Source organism: Entelurus aequoreus, linkage group LG02 (assembly GCF_033978785.1).
Source record: "Entelurus aequoreus isolate RoL-2023_Sb linkage group LG02, RoL_Eaeq_v1.1, whole genome shotgun sequence".
Lineage (NCBI taxonomy): Eukaryota > Metazoa > Chordata > Actinopteri > Syngnathiformes > Syngnathidae > Entelurus > Entelurus aequoreus.
Window position 1 is genome coordinate 32925719 of NC_084732.1, and position 18848 is coordinate 32944566.

The 18848-nt window shown below is 39.1% G+C and overlaps 1 protein-coding gene across 2 annotated transcripts; it reads right to left on the bottom strand.

Moving 5' to 3' along the window:
* Nucleotides 1-417: 417 nt before the first annotated feature.
* Nucleotides 418-18710, bottom strand: il4r.1 (interleukin 4 receptor, tandem duplicate 1). 2 transcript variants are annotated; one of them, XM_062067262.1, is made up of 9 exons: nt 18409-18710; nt 12533-12635; nt 12196-12344; nt 9744-9889; nt 9505-9667; nt 8165-8258; nt 8009-8087; nt 7836-7906; nt 418-4645 (listed from the first exon to the last, which is right to left on the bottom strand). In XM_062067262.1, the coding sequence occupies exons 1-9, from the start codon at nt 18572-18574 to the stop codon at nt 2950-2952; spliced, it is 2667 nt and encodes an 888-aa protein (XP_061923246.1). In that variant the 5' UTR covers nt 18575-18710; the 3' UTR covers nt 418-2949. The 2 variants fall into 2 exon arrangements, with proteins under 2 accessions (XP_061923246.1, XP_061923238.1); XM_062067254.1 differs by having other exon boundaries at nt 419-4645; nt 12527-12635; nt 18409-18709.
* Between the last annotated feature and the right edge of the window lie 138 nt (nt 18711-18848).

Genomic DNA, 18848 nt, shown 5'->3' on the forward strand with positions numbered 1-18848 from the left:
ATTTCATGGCTGCAACACGTGCCAAAGTAGTTGGGAAAGGGCATGTTCACCACTGTGTTACATGGCCTTTCCTTTTAACAACACTCAGTAAACGTTTGGGAACTGAGGAGACACATTTTTTAAGCTTCTCAGGTGGAATTATTTCCCATTCTTGCTTGATGTACAGCTTAACTTGTTCAACAGTCCGGGGTCTCCGTTGTGGTATTTTAGGCTTCATAATGCGCCACACATTTTCAATGGGAGACAGGTCTGGACTACAGGCAGGCCAGTCTAGTACCCGCACTCTTTTACTATGAAGCCACGTTGATGTAACACGTGGCTTGGCATTGTCTTGCTGAAATAAGCAGGGGCGTCCATGGTAACGTTGCTTGGATGGCAACATATGTTGCTCCAAAACCTGTATGTACTTTTCAGCATTAATGGTGCCTTCACAGATGTGTAAGTTACCCATGTCTTGGGCACTAATACACCCCCATACCATCACACATGCTGGCTTTTCAACTTTGCGCCTATAACAATCCGGATGGTTCTTTTCCTCTTTGGTCCGGAGGACAAGACGTCCACAGTTTCCAAAAACAATTTGAATTGTGGACTCGTCAGACCACAGAACACTTTTCCACTTTGTATCAGTCCATCTTAGATGAGCTCAGGCCCAGCGAAGCAGACGGCGTTTCTGGGTGTTGTAGATAAACGGTTTTCGCCTTTCATAGGAGAGTTTTAACTTGCACTTACAGATGTAGCGACCAACTGTAGTTACTGACAGTGGTTTTCTGAAGTGTTCCTGAGCCCATGTGGTGATATCCTTTACACACTGATGTCGCTTGATGATGCAGTACAGCCTGAGGGATCGAAGGTCACGGGCTTAGCTGCATACGTGCAGTGATTTCTCCAGATTCTCTGAACCCTTTGATGATATTAGGGACCGTAGATGGTGAAATCCCTAAATTCCTTGCAATAGCTGGTTGAGAAAGGTTTTTCTTAAACTCTTCAACAATTTGCTCACGCATTTGTTGACAAAGTGGTGACCCTCGCCCTATCCTTGTTTGTGAATGACTGAGCATTTCATGGAATCTACTTTTATACCCAATCATGGCACCCACCTGTTCCCAATTTGCCTGTTCACCTGTGGGATGTTCCAAATAAGTGTTTGATGAGCATTCCTCAACTTTATCAGTATTTATTGCCACCTTTCCCAACTTCTTTGTCACGTGTTGCTGGCATCAAATTCTAAAGTTAATGATTATTTGCAAAAAAAAAAAATGTTTATCAGTTTGAACATCAAATATGTTGTCTTTGTAGCATATTCAACTGAATATGTGTTGATAATGATTTACAAATCATTGTATTCCGTTCATATTTACATCCAACACAATTTCCCAACTCATATGGAAACTGGGTTTGTATTTTTTTACATTTTCTCATTACAACTTGTCTGAAAAGGAGTAGGAAGAAGCACTTCAATGATAATCTGTTTTTGTCAAACCATCTTTTTAATTTGTTTATTTCTTCTGTTATTATTTGTATTATCTTCTGTGTGTTCTCTCCTGAACAAAATGCAGTTGTGTCGTCTGCAAATAATTTTGGTCCCAGTATTGATCCCTGAGGTACGCCACAAGATTAATTTACTCTGTTAACGTGTGTTTGTCTATCTTCACGTATTGCTTCCTGTTGGTTAAGTAGCTTCTTACCCAGTTCAAGACCACCCCTCTGATGCCACACCGTTCTGATTTGTTAATTAAGATAATAGGATTAATTGTGTTGAATGTTTTTGATACATCAACAAACACTGCAGCTGCACAGTTTACTATCTATTGCATTGGTAATACTCTATCTTCTGTTATTTCGATTGATGCCATCGATGTTGGCTCTGTATCTGTACTGGCTGTCCGCGAGTGTTCCCCTTCTACTTATGAATTTGTCCAATCCGTTGTTGAATAGTTTTTAAATTATTTTAGAAAATTGTGGAAGTAAAGAAACAGGTCTGTAATTTTTAAATTGGTGTTTGCCTCCAGTCTTATAAATCAGTACAACCTTTAATTTTTTTCATTTTGTTTTGGAATTTAAGTTTGAATACATTAAAGGTTCTCAAATCTCTTTAAAAAACTTTTTTCATCGTTTCCATATAAATTCCGTTATAGTTAGTTGAGGTCTTGGATTTATATTTTTTCACAATTTTCATTATTTCCTTATTTCGAGTAGGGATTTCAGTCTATGGTGTCATTTAAGCCCTTAACTGACCGAGGATCTCAAATCTTTTCTTCCAGATTGTGTCCAACATTTTACACAGTAGTTTTTGAAGCTTTCAACTACTTCATTCATATTGTCATTTTTTAACGTTTCCATCTGAGAAGTATTGAGGGTAATCCTTCTTAGCACCATTTTTAATGATGCTATTTGGGATGGGCCATGTTGCCAGAAGGCTTAGACAGGAACGAGGACGTCAATTGTGCTTTTCACTCAATAAATACAAAAAAAAGAACATACGTTTTGATGTGCGCCTTTGAACGCAAAGTCAACTGGGATAGACTCCAGCTCACCTGTGACCCCAGTGAGGGTCAAGTGGTATAAAAATGGATGGATGCATTACCAGCAACATAATTAACAAATACATATTCAAATAATGTTGACTCTGATCAGTCAATAACAAAAAACTGCACAGCAAAAAAAAATGGAGCTTTTACATTAACCAGGAAGGTTATATTTGGCATTGGTTGTTTGGGAGTGAGGGATGGGCTTTTTCCAATTAGGGTTGTCATACGTGGTTGAAGTCTGCATCCACTGAGTGACGTTCTAGTTGATATCATTGAGTAGATCCTCTCCAAATGTCATTGTCTAGCAGGCAACAAGTTCTCACATAAAGTGCTCCAGGTAGTCACAAACAAACACACACACAATGTACCGTAAAGTAAAAAATACGCAAAAGATCAAAAGCATTAAATAAGCAACATGCTACACATTTTTGTAACCGCTCACAGTGATAATTTCATGCTGCTGGTCAGTAGCAAGCAAAAAAGGCGTCTGCATGTGACGTGACACTGAGTCAAGAAACTTCAATTCTTCTTCTCTTACAGTACTTTTCTGCGCTCCAAACGTATTTCCAGAATGCTTCACTAAACCATGCAATGCTTTGTCCTCCACTAGAAGACTAGCGTCTGATCTTGCGAGCATGAAGCTGTCAGACTTATCACCTTTACTGGCGTTTTCTGATGTTTTTTCTCGAAACTTCTCCAAGTGTTCTTCTTTCCCAATACGTTTCTGGTGTGCAGTCATAGAACAAGGCAGCTTCACTAAACCCTGCAATACTTTGTAGTCGCCATCGACTGGAAGACTGTCTTGTGACCTTCCGAGCATGAAGCCGTCAGCCTTTTTACTTTTACTGGCTTCTTCTGATGTTTTTTCTAGAAACTTCAAATCTTTTTTTGTCTTGCTATTTTTCCAGTCAGCAATCTTAGTACCAGGCAGCTTCTCTAAACCTTGTAATGCTCGGTAGTCGCCATCTCCTGGAAGACTATCTTGTGATCTTGCGAGCATGAAGCTGTCAGCTTTATCACCTTTACTGGCATCTTCTGTTGTTTCTAGAAACTTCTCCAAGTCTTCATCTTTGCCAGCACATTTTTGGTCTGCAATCTTAGCATCAGGCTGTTTCACTAAAACCTGAAATGCTTGGTAGTCGCCAAGCACCAGAAGACTCTCTTGTGATCTTGCAAGCATGAAGTTGTCAACCTTATTGCTTTTACTGGCATCTTCTGTTGTTTCTAGAAATTTCTCCAAGTCTTCTTCTTTGCCAACACTTCTCTGATCTGCAATCTTAGCACCAGGCTGTTTCATTAAACCCTGAAATGCTCGGTAGTCGCCATGCACCAGAAGACTCTCTTGTGATCTTGCAATGGTGAAGCTGTCAGCCGTATCACCTTTAATGGCATCTTCTGTTTTTTGTGGAAACTTCCCAGAGTTTTCACCTTTTCCACTACTTTTCAAGTCAGCAAACAAAATGCCAGAGTGCATCCTTAAACCCTGAAACGTTTGGTAGTTGCTACAGACCGGAAGACTGCTGTCATCATCACCTGCCAACATCTGCTTGAGGCTCTTGTGTCCGTCCCTTGTTTTGGATTCGACGTCTCCATTCAGGCTCGCTTTGCTGCAGTTGAGAGACTCGTCAGAGTGTGAAAATCTCAGAGAGTCTCGAGTGCCCTGCCTGCAAGACGTGCCAGTCAGTAAGTAAGACGAAACCATGGTTGGTAATGCGATGTCTTCGCAAGACGACGCTTGCTTGTCGGGGCAGGTGGACGTGACACTTGCTTCTTGGTACTCAAATTGACACATTGTTCCAGACTGGGACTGTTCGGTCTTCATCTGAGGTGGACAGCTTGGCACGATGGAGGAGTATGTTGTTGTATTGTCACATTCGTATGAACCTAAATATTGCTTGCGATTGTAGGGACTGAGGGGAGCGGGCGGTAGACTACTGGTTAGGGGATGGTTGGTCGACAGTGACATTGGGCTGATGTTCATCAGGGCTTTGCTGATCGCCTCCTGGACACCCGTGATAATGTCAACAGCTTCTGTGCATGTGCCACTGAGAGAAGACGGGCCGCTGCTGATTCCGCTGCTCTGAAGGAGGTTCTCTGTGCTGGAACCTTTTGACCTGCAAGCAAAATGACTTGTTAGATCAAACGGCCACAAGAACTTCCATCCATCTATCGATATGTCTGTAGTGCTAATTCTGTTCAGCCTCTTGACTGTGAAAGAGCCTATACCAGCTGACTTTAGGATGAAACACAGACTACACACTGGACTACTTGATGGTCAACCAACAATAGTGTGTACAAATCGAAATCACTACAGCGTTAGCTACGTGAGTTACTGCACTTCCAAAAGTCACCACTGGCAGTTATAAAAAACACAATAAAAGTGTCTACACTGGATGAGTAGCGACTGTTGGTTTTCAGCTAGCTCTCTAAACACGAGTACAGTCTCCAATAACAGATAAAAGATACAAAGATGCTAGATTTTCCAAAGAAAACGTCACTTAGAGGATTGTACAATTCTCTATATAAACTCTGAACAATGGAAAGTTGACAAATGATCTGGCAGTGGTTTATATTTTAAAATCGCTGATTTGTTCATTTAGCCGTCAATCAAAAAGGGATTCCGCCTCAGACAGATCATCCAATCATCATGCGGAAGCTCACCGTCCAGGCCAGCCGAGGTATGCTCCCCCATTTAAGTCCAAAGTTGAACGCATCCTAGCGCATACTTAGCCAATGAAATGTAAACACAAAAGTACCTGATTTGACCACTTATTTTTTTTACATCTTAGGGGAAGCTGAGCTTCCATTGAAGTATTAGAGCAGTCACCAATGCTTTAGATGTATCATATTTTATCCAACAATGTTTTACAGCAGTGTTGTGTATTATTTCATCCATCCATCCATTTTCTACCACTTGTACCTTTTGGGATGGCGGGGGGTGCTGGAGCCTATCTCAGCTGCATTCGGGCGAAAGGCGGGGTACACCCTGGACAAGTCACCACTTCATCACAGGGCCAACACAGATAGACAGACAACATTCACACTCACATTTCCTTTACAGGATTATGAGACAGACCATGTTTTTGGAAAACTCTTTTAGAAAATCAAATTACCTCGAGAGGGACAAGCGGTAGAAAATGGATGGATAATTAAATCCAAAGCAGTATTTGTTTATTTAAAAATAATAATAATATCAGTATCACCACTGACACACAGCAATGTCCAAATGCTCCACACACAGAAATAGCAACCAATAGCAGCAATTGTGGATTGCTCCCAATAGCTGAATTGTCAGCTACCAAGAAAGAAACAATTTTTACAAATTACCGTAGAATGAATAAAAAATAAAAAAGTTTGTCTTCTCTCATAAGGATTGTGGATGATAGGCAAAATTCCAGAAAAAAGTGAAGTTCCCCTTTAAAGAGGACCTATTATGATTTCTTTGTGGTCTAGGTGGTATGGATCATTTCTGTGTTTGGAGCGTTTGGACTTTGCAGCGTGTGTTGCCCCTGTTGTTCAAACAGGGGCAACAAAATCATAGAGTAGGATAAAAAAACATCTGTCATATTGTTAAGCTCCTTGACCGGAGGTTGCCAAACAGTCGATCGCGATCGACCGGTCGATCTTTGTGACCCGACCGGTCGATCCCGAAAATATATTTAAAAAAAATAGTATTAATATGACATCAGTGACAACCTTACCAGGAGAGTGAATGACAGACCCGCATATTTTAACTCCTGAACACGACTCCCCTCTCTCTCTTGGCCAAAACCTCCCGAGCATGGCAGCACACTTCACCCGCTCGTCTCGTAAACGCACATTTCATGACGTGCTCATAAATCATCGAGCTGCAACAATGCATTAAGGCTGACTGTTGCAACGAATTAGACATTTTCTAACATCTTCCTGCATGCGAGGACTTGCTTTTTGGAGACGCATCAGGAGAAAGGCGCCCACACTTTCTGGGCAACAATCAACCGGCTTCCACTCTCCAGCAATGTGATGCTCTGCTAAAAGTTCTGCCACTTCTTCCACAAACTGTAAGGTTCCGCAAAGGCGAGTGGCCCGTTCTTCGATCAAGGAGCCCACTGTCATCATCATCATCGCTCGACTGCAACATGAAGCTAACAAGCCAAATAATCAAGTCCTTGAACATTGTTCCAAAGTACGGATTTTGTGTTGATTTATATACAAAAGTAAACTTTGACATGTGCTAAGGCAGAAATATATGATAAAACAAGGCGGAGGCTAAAGAAGGACTTTCCCGTTTATCCCCTCTTTATCACACAGGAAAAACCCGCCAAGTGAACAGCTGATTCTACTACTTCTGGCGTTGACGTAACCTGACTCGCGTCCCATATGTGACCATGGGATGAACAAATATAGTACAGCGCGAGGACTATATAACCATAAACAGTTAGTTTGTACAGCAGAGACATGTTGACATCAGCCAATAATAAAATTTACTATGTATATATATCCATCCATCCATCCATCCATCCATGTTCTACCGCTTGTCCCTTTTGGGGTAACAGGGGGTGCTGGAGCCTATCTCAGCTGCACACGGGCGGTGGGCGGGGTACACCCTGGACAAGTCGCCTATATGTATATATATATATATATATATATATATATATATATATATATATATATATATATATATATATATATATATATATATATATATATATATATATATACATATATATATATATATATACTGTATATGTATATATATATATATATACATATATATATATATATAAAGTGACGCATTAGACCAGGGATCGAAAAGGTTGGTGACCACTGTGCTAGACAGTTATTTGATGATTCTTCTGACTTTTTCATTGATCAACATTGGCATCATAACTCCTCCTCTGTTGCTTAATAACTTTTCCAGTCATGGCTATTACATATCACTAGCATGTGTGTGTGACAGGAGGAAAACCTCTGTTTCCTGTTGTACAAATCACTGGAATCTCTTTCTGAATTTTTTATAGAGAAAAAATACTGTATAGTTGGTGGTTTTAGACAAAAATAACAAAAATGTGCCATGTTTTGGTCAAATAGGGACGCACGAAGGTAGCTTTGGTTATCGAATCAGACGTCTTTGTGTGTAGTTTTTTTTCTTTATCTGGATTTTCTCTGCATACTCTGGTTTCCTCCCTCATCCCAAAAACAGGTTAGTTAAATGGAGACTCTAATTTGTCCATAAATTAATTGTCCACAGGTGTAAATATGAGTGTGAATGGTTGTGTATATGATTGACAGGTGACAGGTTGTTTCTTTGTTCACAATACTAACCATGATTTGATGTCATCTGTGGGCGGCTCAACATAGATAGATGAGATGATGGGCGCTGTAGGCTTCAAAACCTACAACAACAACAAATCTCCATCAACTCGCTGTCCATTTTAAGAGTCAAATAAACATTCATGAAGAGGGTCAAAGTTCATTAGGAAGTACGGTCAACAAACCTCTTGTTCACTACGATTTAAATCGAGAAGTTTGGAATTTTGATAATCGCCGACCGAGTCCCAGTACTTGGCTCGACACCTAAAATAAAAACCAAGACAGGTATGAATAACCGCCATCTCTGCGGTATCTATTATGAAAGAGGAAAACAAACTTACTTCACATAACAGCCATACGTCGCACAGGTGGCAATGACGGCTACCAGGCTGAGGCTGACGATGACTGCCACTAGTAAGCGCTGAGGTGATGGTGCTGAAGAGTTAGAAAATGTACAAAGTATATCATTGGTTTCCATTTCATGATGCTGAAACAATAGTGAGTCTCTCTAGGATTTTGCTAAATTGCGATCGCGACAATCCCTGCAATTTTCTCCAATGACCGCACCTTCACTGCAAATTTGACTTGGACAGTTAGGCCCTGATTTAATAAGTTCCAAATACCATGCGCTAAACATAATTTGCAATCTATAAAATTGTGTGTATTACTAACACTGCATGGGCAATTGTAGAGTAGTGCAGACCGCCCTATTTAAATGAGGATTTTGCATGTACTATATGGGGCTTCACCACAAAGACCCAATCATTTACAAACCCTGTTTCCATTTGAGTTTGGAAATTGTGTTAGATGTAAATATAAACGGAATACAATGATTTGCAAATCCTATTCAACCCATATTCAATTGGAAAAAAAAAACCTAAATTACTAATGAGTACTTATTATTTATGTATTCATCTGTACATCACACTGTGGGTTACATTCTTTATACATGCCGTTGACGACAATTAATTTTTAAAAAATCCTGTCACAAACTTTTCCACTACTTCTACTGTTGATTAGATTGAGCACTGTTACCGCCTAGCTTTAGGCTTGTGTATCTTTCTAACATGAATACGGGAGTCTAAATGCAAATAATAAAAATCCCAGGGGGCCCAGACTCACTGTTCGAAAAACGCTGCTTTACAAGATACTATACGTTATCCTGTAAGGCACATTCACGGGACTGCCCAGGAGTTAGGTGCATTGTTCAAATGTTTTAACCCAAACATATTTATCATATTAACAGCCTTCACAGTAAAACATTGAACACAAATTGGTAACACCATATGCTGACAAAATGCCGTTACAAAAAAAGCCTCAAAACATTGCAACCTTTGTCGCAACTTTTTGAAAAAGCTGCCGCAAATTCATTTTTGACCAAAACGACCACAAAAAAAGCCCACAAAATGCTGAAGGGACTGAAAAGTATTAAATGCCAGACTATTACATGAGTTTTGGCTGAAAAACAATTTTTCTGAAACATATTTTCTGCAGCTCTTTTCTTAAATCAGGGTCTGCTCACAATAGGAACTGAAAATGTGCAAATTTTGCCTTCGACATAACTAAAGCTAGCTTAGCAGGTTTAAAAATATTGTTTTCTTTATTTTCTTAAAACCGTCTCACACTTTGAAAATTGATAGCTCATCGGCTAGTGACTTTAATGATGCTGATGAAGACTCACGGCTCGTAAATTTGTACTCCTCGCTGCGGTCGCTCGGCTGGTATCCCCATTCCAGAAAATTCTGCGCGGTGACCACATATGTTGTGCTGGGCGCCAAGTGTTCACCGAGTATTTCAAGGTAACACGGCTCATCTGCTGTTAGAACCCTGACAATTTGAGACACCTGGTGATGAGAAAGGGGGGAAATAAGTCAAAACAAATTCTGAAGTCCAATATAAACTAGGCAGCTTTATTCTCACCTCTTTTGTGTCTCCTTCTTTGCGATACGTCACATTTGTCATCATGTCTTCCCTTAAACTGTCTCTATTGATGTTTGACCGCCACTTCACTACAACATTCCCATTTGACTCCTTCACTGAGACGATTGTTGGGGCGTTGGGTTTTACTGCAACATGACAAGACTTATCAATGAATCCATTTTTTTTGTATAGCTCTTTTCATACACATAAAATGTAGCACAAAGTGCTTTACATTTAAAAACAATTAGAAAACAAAAAATTCCAAGCTCAGTCAGTCAGTCCGTCGTATGTGGCTGAGCACGAAGGAAACTAGGTGAGAAAACACTATCTTAGAGAGCCGAGTTCACCAGGACTCTGACCCAGGGCACACAGCAGAGAACCCATGAGCCGGCGCCACAGCAGTTGCAGCAAATCAGAGCTCCCAGTGCAGAAGGCTCTTCAAGGGGAACAGCACTTTTTTTAAAAATGTTGCCTATCATTCACAATCATTATGAAAGACATGACAACGGATGTATTTTTTTAATGCATTCTAACTTGTAAATAAACATAAATAAAGGTCCACTTACAATGGAGCCTATGTGAGCCGCTCTATTCCGCCTATGTAGCCATGTAGCCTTTAAAAAAACATCCAAACACCAAAATTCTGGTTTTATATACATGATGTAAGTATACATGTAGTGTAGTAACTGGTACATTCATATTAACATTTAATATTTAAATGTTTGCCCATTTTAAGCATTAAAAACACATCCTGACGTTCGCCTTTTTTTAACATCACTGATTATTACTCACTGTAGACCAGGGGTGCTCACACTTTTTCTGCAGGCGAGCTACTTTTCAATTGATCAAGTTGTGGGGATCTACCTCATTCATATATATAATTTATATTTACTTATTTATGAAATATATGTTTTTGTTAACAAGTTAAAGGTGTTTAATGATAATGCAAGCATGTTTAACACATATAGTTAATATTGTTAATAAATTATAGGTGTTTAATGATAATACAAGAATGTTTAATACATATAGTTAATATTGTTAACATGTTAAAGGTGTTTAAAGATAATGCAAGCATGTTTAACACATATAGTTAATATTGTTAACAAGTTAAAGGTGTTTAATGATAATGCATGCATGTTTAACACATATAGATTCCTTTCTTTCATGAAGACAAGAATATAAGTTGGTGTATTGCCTGATTCTGATGACTTGCATTGATTGGAATCAGACAGTGGTGCTGATAACGTCCGCATTTTCAAATGGAGGAGAAAAAAAGTCCTCCTTTCTGTCCAATACCACATGAAAGTGGTTGGTTTTTGGCATCTTATTTGTCCAGCTTCCATACTCCTTTCTATACACTTTACAAGAAATACATTGGCGGCAAACTCCGTAGCTTGCTAGCTTGTGCACGCCAGCTTTCTGAGACTCTTAGGGCAGGCAGGACGAAGCAGAGCTTTTATTGTGAAGGCAGGAACTGTGCAGTCGGTCTTTGGCGTTTTGACGACAGGTACGGCGCCAGAGTCTGTTGAAATAAAAAGTGTTTCTCACCTTCCTGTCGGTAATTTTTTCTTAATAATGAGCTGGCAGCAGCCAGCATCACCTCAGAAGACCCTCGGGTGCCGTGAATGTCAATTAAGTGACGAAAGTGACGTCATAGTGAAGATTTATGATCGCTCATTTTTAGGACTATTTTTTTAATGCCTGGCTGGCGAACGACTGACACACCCTCCGCGATCGACCGGTAGATCGCGATCGACCGGTAGATCGCGATCGACGTAATGAGCACCCCTGCTGTAGACTTAATGAGAGCCAACAAACATAATAAAATATCTCTTACTGTACAATGTCTGCTGTCATTAGGATTCCGACAGCTCGGATGCTCAGATATTCCCATTTAGATGAAGAATGACTCATAATCCTCGCGAAAAAAAAGTGCCTTTTCGTGTCGTTCTCGCCATATCCGGGTCTAAATTGGCTGTCAAAGTGTGCCAACTTGTCAGAACACGCCCTCGTCCTTCTACTATCCAATGGAGAGGCATGATTTATGATCTACAATAAACTTCCATGAGCAAAGAAGCGAGGAAGCAGCTTACCACTCAATTATGTAAACATTACACACACGCTAGTGATCACGGTACTGCTAAAAATAGTTAGTCTGCGTTAGCGCTTGTAATAACAATATCACTAATACTTGGTTAATATTCAAATCACAAAATGTAAATGGCGTATTGTTGGCGCTTTTTGGATAGTTTTTTATTGGGTTATATTGGTGGAATAGAGGACCTCCCATTAGCTCTGCTGTAATAAGACTTTTATTTACGTTTATTTAATATCTAGAATTCATTAAAAAAAATACAATAATGATGTGAACGATAGGCAAAATTCCAAAAAAAGTGTGGTTCCCCTTTAAGTCTCTTAAGGGTCAATGAGAGACTTTGAGTTGTAAACTCACCGTGGTTTTTAACCGTGATGTTTTTGGATTCCACATCTTTTCCGCCTCTCTGAAGAGATGCCAGGTGAGTCTCGTCTGAAACCAGAGTCATATCGACGGAGCAGCGACATTTTCCACTCGCAGACTGAACAGGAAGACAGTAGCGCTCACTGTGGAGCCAAAACAAAACCATTTGCTCATTACCACCACTGATGGATGCTTCTAGTGGTTTTTGGGGGATAGTGGACAAGCTTTTTCATTTGGGTTCATGTCAAGAGTATTGTACATTGTATTGATGTCACACATTCATAAGTGCATTTATGTACATAGATTTTAGAAGGACATGACTCACCCATACCCTTCGTGGCTCCAGAGAGGCACGTTGTAGTCAGTGCAATTTTGAGCCTCAAAGTGACATGTCATCAGCCTCTCATGATTGTTGGTACAATCAAGATTCACTCCTGTTGGGGTGGATTGACAAAAATGAAGGTCACTGCATTGGAATACAATCTGTAGGTCTTTTTCCTCTGCCTGCAATATTTCAACTATTTATGTTTATTTCCTACACCAGAGGTTCTCAAACCTTTTTTCCCAAGTACCACCACAGAAAAAACGTGGCTTTCCAAGTACCACTATAATGACCAACATTAAAATACAGTAGCGTAGTAGGCCTAAATATTCATTAAAAACAAGGCAGAGGTTTTATTTAACAAGTATATTTAATATTTGTAGCCACTGTAACATCACACACAGTTTGAACAGTAAGACTGTGTTTGAATATAGGAAAATAAAACAATCTACTCAGTGGCCTAGTGGTTAGAGTGTCCGCCCTGAGATCAGTAGGTTGTGAGTTCAAACCCCGGCACAGTCATACCAAAGACTATAAAAATGGGACCCATTACCTCCCTGCTTGGCACTCGGCATCAAGGGTTAGAATTGGGGGTCAAATCACCAAAAATGATTCCCGGGCGTGGCACCGCTGCTGCCCACTGCTCCCCTCACCTCCCAGGGGGTGAACCAGGGGATGGGTCAAGTGCAGAGGACGAATTTCACCACACCTAGTGTGTGTGTGTGACAATCATTGGTACTTTAACTTTAACTTTAATCATGTGATTCCTTGGCGTACCACTTGATGAAGCCCACATACCACTAATGGTAGACCTACCACAGCTTGAGAATCACTGATCTACACCACAGGTTCAAACTCCCGCCAGCGAGACAAAATGAAAATCAACATGCATCCGGTCAGCATGGCAAACTTCAGCATGTAAAAACCCTGATTTACCGGGGTATCACTACCCATTACATCAGCGGTGTCAAACGTACGGCCCACGGGCCAGATCAGGCCCGCGAACAGGTTTTATCCGGCCCGCGAGATGAGTTTGCTAAGTATAAAAATGAGCCAAAACTTTTGAATGAAAGAAACTGCTGTTCTAAATGTGTCCACTAGATGTCGCAATCGCAATTCTTTGTATTGTTGTAGATGATGCTACATATGTAAAAAAAAATTAACCACATGATGTTAGTGCACCAGTCGAGGAAAATGAGCAAACTACATCCTGTAATTTGATTTTGATATTATTTTTTTATTTTGATAGATTGAAAATGAACACCAATGAGTTGACTGATGAACATTATCACATAATTTATTCAGAAAGTATAAATAACGACAAATAAAGATAGAATAAGATTAACCGTAACATGTAAGTGTAAAAAACCCCCAACAACATTATGATTTGTACTAGGGCTGGGCGATATGGCCGTTTTTTAATATCTCGATATTTTTAGGCCATATCGCGATACACGATATATATTTCGATATTTTGCTTTAGCCTTGAATGAACACTTGATGCATATAATCACAGCAGTATGATGATTCTATGTGTCTACATTAAAACATTCTTGTTCATACTGCATTAATATATGCTCATTTTAAACTTTCATGCAGAGAGGGAAATCACAACTAAGTCAATTTAGCAAAACTGTATTTATTAAACAGTTATTAAGCAGTGGCACAAACATTCATGTCATTTCAAAACAGAAAGTGCAAGATTGTCAGAGACATTTAAAAACAAGCTATAAGTGCACTTTTGTGAATGATGTCACTAAGATGACATTTCAAAACAACACTAAATTAAAGTGCACTTTTTGTACAGAACGCCACTACCATATTTTAAAACAAATGAAGCGCACTTTTGTGCATGATGTCACACAAGATATTTCAATATGTGTCACATAAAAATGAGCTGCATATAAAATAGTATATGACCTACGGTGTTGATGTGGAAATAGTTGCTTCGGCATTTAGTTGGTGTGGCACCGAACGGAGATGTTGACATGTAAAGACATATTCCTGCTTGAAGCCAAACCACCGTCAGACGATGGACCCCGTGCTGTTTTTCTTGGGAATTAATTATTCCTCCATTTGTTACCAGATTCGCACCTTCTTTCTCTCGTACTACCACTCAAACCACACCGTTAGCTGTTAGCATCACAGCTAACGTTACCATGTCGCTACCTGTCTGGGAGCATGTGATGTTGCTCACGTGACAGTATGTGATTGTATGTAAGAAGGTGCGCTTGTTTTAAGTCTCTGTGAGAAGGAGAGACAAGAAAGAGTGAGAAACGCATGCAGTTTAATGCCTTGCAGCTAAAAGCAACTGCGTGAGAACGTATACTCCAATATCACGATATAGTCATTTTCTATATCGCACAGAGACAAACCCGCGATATATCGAGTATATCGATATATCGCCCAGCCCTAATTTGTACATTTTCAGAATGTGCTTGTTCTATTTTTAAACAAAGAAAACAATCTAAAGTTGTCTTTATTTTTAAGTTATCGTGCTGTGATTTTACCAGTCCGGCCCTGGGAGTAGATTTTTCTCCATGTGGCCCCTGATCTAAAATTAGTTTGACACCCCTGCATTACATTCTATACGAATACTATGGTCGCCACAGTGGTATTAATAGGATGCATTACACCAGGGGTGCTCACACTTTTTCTGCAGGCGAGCTACTTTTCAATTGATCAAGTCGCGGGGATCTACCTCATTCATATATATAATTTATATTTACTTATTTATGAAATATATGTTTTTGTTGACAAGTTAAAGGTGTTTAATGATAATGCAAGCATGTTTAACACATATAGTTAATATTGTTAATAAATTAAAGGTGTTTAATGATAATGCAAGCACGTTTAACACATATAGTTAATATTGTTAATAAATTAAAGGTGTTTAAAGATAATGCAAGCATGTTTAACACATATAGTTAATATTGTTAACAAGTTAAAAGTGTTTAATGATAATACAAGCATGTTTAACACATAGTTAATATTGTTAATAAGTTAAAGATGTTTAAAGATAATACAAGCATGTTTAACACATATAGTTAATATTGTTAACAAGTTAAAGGTGTTTAATGATAATACAAGCATGTTTAACACATATAGTTAATATTGTTAACAAGTTAAAGGTGTTTAATGATAATACAAGTACGTTTAACACATATAGTTAATATTGTTAACAAGTTAAAGGTGTTTAAAGATAATACAAGCATGTTTAACACAGATAATTAATATTGTTAACAAGTTAAAGGTGTTTAAAGATAATGCAAGCATGTTTAAAACATATAGATTCCTTTCTTTCATGACGACAAGAATATAAGTTGGTGTATTACCTGATTGTGATGACTTGCATTGATAGGAATCAGACACCCATTGATAACGTCCGCATTTTCAAATGGAGGAGAAAAAAAGTCCTCCTTTCTGTCCAATGCCATATGAAAGTGGTTGGTTTTTGGCATCTTATTTGTCCAGCTTCCATACTCTTTTTTATACACTTTACAAGAAATACATTGGCGGCAAACTCCGTAGCTTGCTAGCTTGTGCACGCCAGCTTTCTGAGACTCTTATTTTGTTAGCGCAGGCAGGATGAAGCAGAGCTTTTATTGCGCAACTGTGCAGTCGGTCTTTGGAGTTTTGACGACAGGTACGGCGCCAGAGTCTGTTGAAATAAAAAGTGTTTCTCGCCTTCCTGTCTGTAATTTTTTCTTAATAATGAGCTGGCAGCAGCCAGCGTCATCTCACAAGACCCTCGGGTGCCGTGAATGTCAATCAAGTGACGAAAGTGACGTCATAGTGAAGATTTATGATCGCTCATTTTTAGGACTATTTTTTAATGCCTGGCTGGCGATCGACTGACACACCCTCGCGATCGAAGTAATGAGCACCCCTGCATTACACTAACTATTCTTACAAAGTGTGTCGTATTACCATCAAAAGTAGCAATAATGTAATTGCGCACAACTAAAAATGACACCACTTTAACTATTAAACACTGTCTTTACAAAATAACACATTAAAGATGCTTGATAACACAGTGATGCGTCAACTTAGGAGTGTTTTGAGATAAGAGCTGTCCCTCAGCTAATTGTTATACTTTAAGTTGCAAGCAAACATTGGAGTTACAAGCATTCCCACCATTTTATTTGGCCTAGCAAATGTCACAGTAAGATTTGTCAAAAACATCTAGACTTACTCGCTAGCATTATCTTATAGCTGAAGATGGACACAACTTTTTTTTCAACCATGGGAAGGAAGAAAGTGAGTGTGAAGGACAAAGCTGAGAAGAAGAAGCGGATGATATTCATTAAATTAAAGAAAGAAATCATCATAAACCTGACCGAGTGTGTCAGTTTATTTATATAGCCCTAAATCACAAGTGTCTCAAAGGGCTGCACAAGCCACAACGTCATCCTCGGCTCAGATCCCACATCAGGGCAACGGGAAACTCAACCCAATGGGCTACAATGAGAAACCTTGGAGGGGACCGCAGATTTTTATGTTTTTGTGTTTACATATTGTGCTGGAATATTCTTTACTCAATAAATAATGTTTTTGAATGTTATCAAAAACTAACAAAGTTTTATTCCAACTAGAGATGTCCGATAATATCGGACTGCCGATATTATTGGCCGATAAATGCTTTAGAATGTAATATCGGAAATTATCGGTATTGGTTTCAAAAAGTAAAATTTATGACTTTTTAAAACGCCGCTGTATGGAGTGATACACGGACGTAGGGAGAAGTACAGAGCGCCAATAAACCTTAAAGGCACTGCCTTTGCGTGCTGGCCCAATCACATAATATCTACGGCTTTTCACACACACACAAGTGAATGCAAGGCATACTTGGTCAACAGCCATACAGGCTTATAAACAACCATATAAACCATATAAACAACTTTAACACTGTTACAAATATGCGCCACACTGTGAACCCACACCAAACAAGAAGGTCAAACACATTTCGGGAGAACATCCGCACCGTAACACAACATAAACACAACAGAACAAATACCCAGAACCCCTTGCAGCACTAACTCTTCCGGGACGCTACAATATACACCCCCTGCTACCCCCGCTCCCCGCCAACCCCGCCCACCTCAACCTCCTCATGCTTTCTCAGGGAGAGCATGTCCCAAATTCCAAGCTGCTGTTTTGAGGCATGTTAAAAAAAATAATGCACTTTGTGACTTCAATAATAAATATGGCAGTGCCATGTTGGCATTTTTTTCCATAACTTCAGTTGATTTATTTTGGAAAACCTTGTTACATTGTTTAATGCATCCAGCGGGGCATCACAACAAAATTAGGCATAATAATGTGTTAATTCCACAACTGTATATATTAATTCAGAGTCGGACAATATCGGAATATCGGATATCGGCAAAAAAGCCATTATCAGACATCTCTAATTCCAACTAACATATTTTTGTAACACGGTTAAAGTTATTCCTCATATTTCTGCACAATAACTTAGATATGGTATCACTATCTAGCAGTAGTGATATGTTCTGGTGATATAGTAGTATTGATTTCTGGTCCAGAAAATATTTAGCATTGTTCATTATTGAAATATTTACCTTGGGGAAATAGTAAAGAGGAATATCCTGAAGTAGAAGTGAAACAAATGCTTGTCAACAATAACAAGTATGACACAGACAGGTCAACATGATCAAGTTATTCATAGTATTTCAATTAAAGTTAAACATGTATCAACATGGTATGAGAACAACATGTATGCTAAACCCGGGTTAGAGTATACTATCAGACGCCAACATCATAAAAGCTGTATGTTTATGTTGTTCCATGTAATGGCTACACGTTACATGTGTGTGTTACAATCTGTTGACATATGTTGACATACTGGATGTTACAGGACTCACCAGGGAGAGCTGCTGAGGTTGCAATGGTTCCAACATGAAGAAAAAGAATAGCAAACATTTTCAGAAAAAAAAAGCAATGGTCTCTTTTTCCTTTCTCTTTTGATCCGAGAGGACACTTTGCTGCAGTTGTGATCCAACTCGAATATGTGCGGGCGTACTTCCTCATTTGGGAAAGTCTTACTGGAATTGTGACCGATAGTTCCAGAGAAAAGCGACACTCCCATTTTCTCTGAACTTACTTGATTATTCACGCAAAGTAATGATAAACATTGCAATACACACGAAATAAGTTGTTTGAATTGAAGTTGTAAAATAAGTAGGGAGGACATTATTTAAGATATTAATACAGAACCAGTATTATTATTAGTAGTGGTCATAGTACGTCTTTCAACTAAATTAAGAATTTAAACTGTGTAAGAATTGTAGTTTTTGCAGTAATG